General features: G+C 63.6%; 1 protein-coding gene across 1 annotated transcript in view; it reads right to left on the minus strand.

Annotated features, from left to right (window-relative positions):
• The window catches only part of AAAS (achalasia, adrenocortical insufficiency, alacrimia), a gene marked incomplete at its 5' end in the record, with an annotated part of 6,967 nt that extends 5,753 nt beyond the window's left edge, over positions 1-1,214 (minus strand). The window contains 3 exons of the mRNA XM_010284163.1: positions 320-411; positions 558-613; positions 1,087-1,214. Of these exons, the coding sequence (XP_010282465.1) occupies positions 320-411; positions 558-613; positions 1,087-1,214 (276 nt within the window). The remainder of the gene's footprint in view (positions 1-319; positions 412-557; positions 614-1,086) is intronic.
• Positions 1,215-1,285: the final 71 nt, after the last annotated feature.

Here is a 1,285-nt window from a genome sequence, read left to right on the forward strand (position 1 = left end):
CTGCCTCTGGTACAGCAGAGAGGACCCCCCCCCAGTACCCAAACACCCCCTCTTCCTTCTCCCCCCACCTCAATTTCAGCCCCTCTGGAGCATTTTGCTGCTCCGAAACCTTTTTGGCACCCATTCTCCTCCCTTTGGTGAGGGAAACCCGCAGTGTTTTTAGCTGGGCTCCACCAAAAGCAATATTTTGCTGTATTTTCAGCTGAGAAACACCCACCTGCCACCCAAACCAGCCCCCCGGCACGGGGTTGGCATCACAGGACGTGCCGCATCATCCCTGCCTTCCCAAACACGAGGGTTAAGCCTCGAAAAGACTCACTGAGAGGTGAGGGAACAAGGAGCCATGCAGCGAGGAGAGCCAGTGGCACACGGCCAGCGTGTAGCTCGAGCCCATCTTCACCCACTGCAGCCCTGCGGAGGGAGAAGGACCATCGGCGCTTCTGCGTGCTTCGACGAGAAGCCCGACGGGCTGAGGAAGCGCAGGGACGGGCACGATGGAAAAGGGGATGAAGGGACCCGAAAGATGAAAGCGAGATCCGGAGGGACCCCAGACTCACCCTCCTCCTCGGCGCTGGCGATCTCCTTCAGCACTCCGCACAGCCCCACGTCCCGCCTGCGGCGGAAAGCTCGGTTCGGCCTTCCTCGTGTTGGCGACACGAAGCCCAGGCCACCTCTGTCTTCACCCCCCCAACCCCTCAAAATCCCCCTCACCTGCTGAGAACCCCCCGGGGGCCTCCAAACCAGCTCTCCCCTCACCCGGGGGCGTTCACCCCAGTCACCAGCGGCTGCTGCAGCAGCCCCCAACTGCATCGAGCTCTCAGCTGTATTACAACCCCCCATACTCTCCCAGAAGCTCAGACTGGGGTGCTGCCCAGCACCGTGAGGGCCTGGGAGCCGGCTGCGCCCTCCCACCGCTCACGGGCGAGCGCCGAAAGGGCAGACAGGCCTCCGCCACGTTCAAGGGCGAAGAAGCTGCAGGAGAGGGACGGGGAAGGGAGGTCTGAGCGCGGATATGAAGCGGCAGCTCCTGGCGTTGCCTCCCGAAAGGTCTGGTTGATTTGGGGGGGGGGTGTGTCACGCACTCACCAGGCACTGAGGCATCTCTTCCAGAGGGACTCGCGGTGGTGGATGAAGGCCGGCCGGGTGCTGTGCTCCAGCCGGCTGTGAGCCTTGAGGGTCTCCTTGGGCAGGCTGAGGACGGGCAGGTCTGCCAGCTGCGAGCAGAGACGGGTGAACAGAGCGGGCTGGGGGCAGCTGGGGAAGGGCCCCTCGCTGCAGAAAGCGA

The sequence above is a fragment of the Phaethon lepturus genome, unplaced genomic scaffold (genome assembly GCF_000687285.1).
Source record: "Phaethon lepturus isolate BGI_N335 unplaced genomic scaffold, ASM68728v1 scaffold24923, whole genome shotgun sequence".
Classification (NCBI taxonomy): Eukaryota; Metazoa; Chordata; class Aves; order Phaethontiformes; family Phaethontidae; genus Phaethon; species Phaethon lepturus.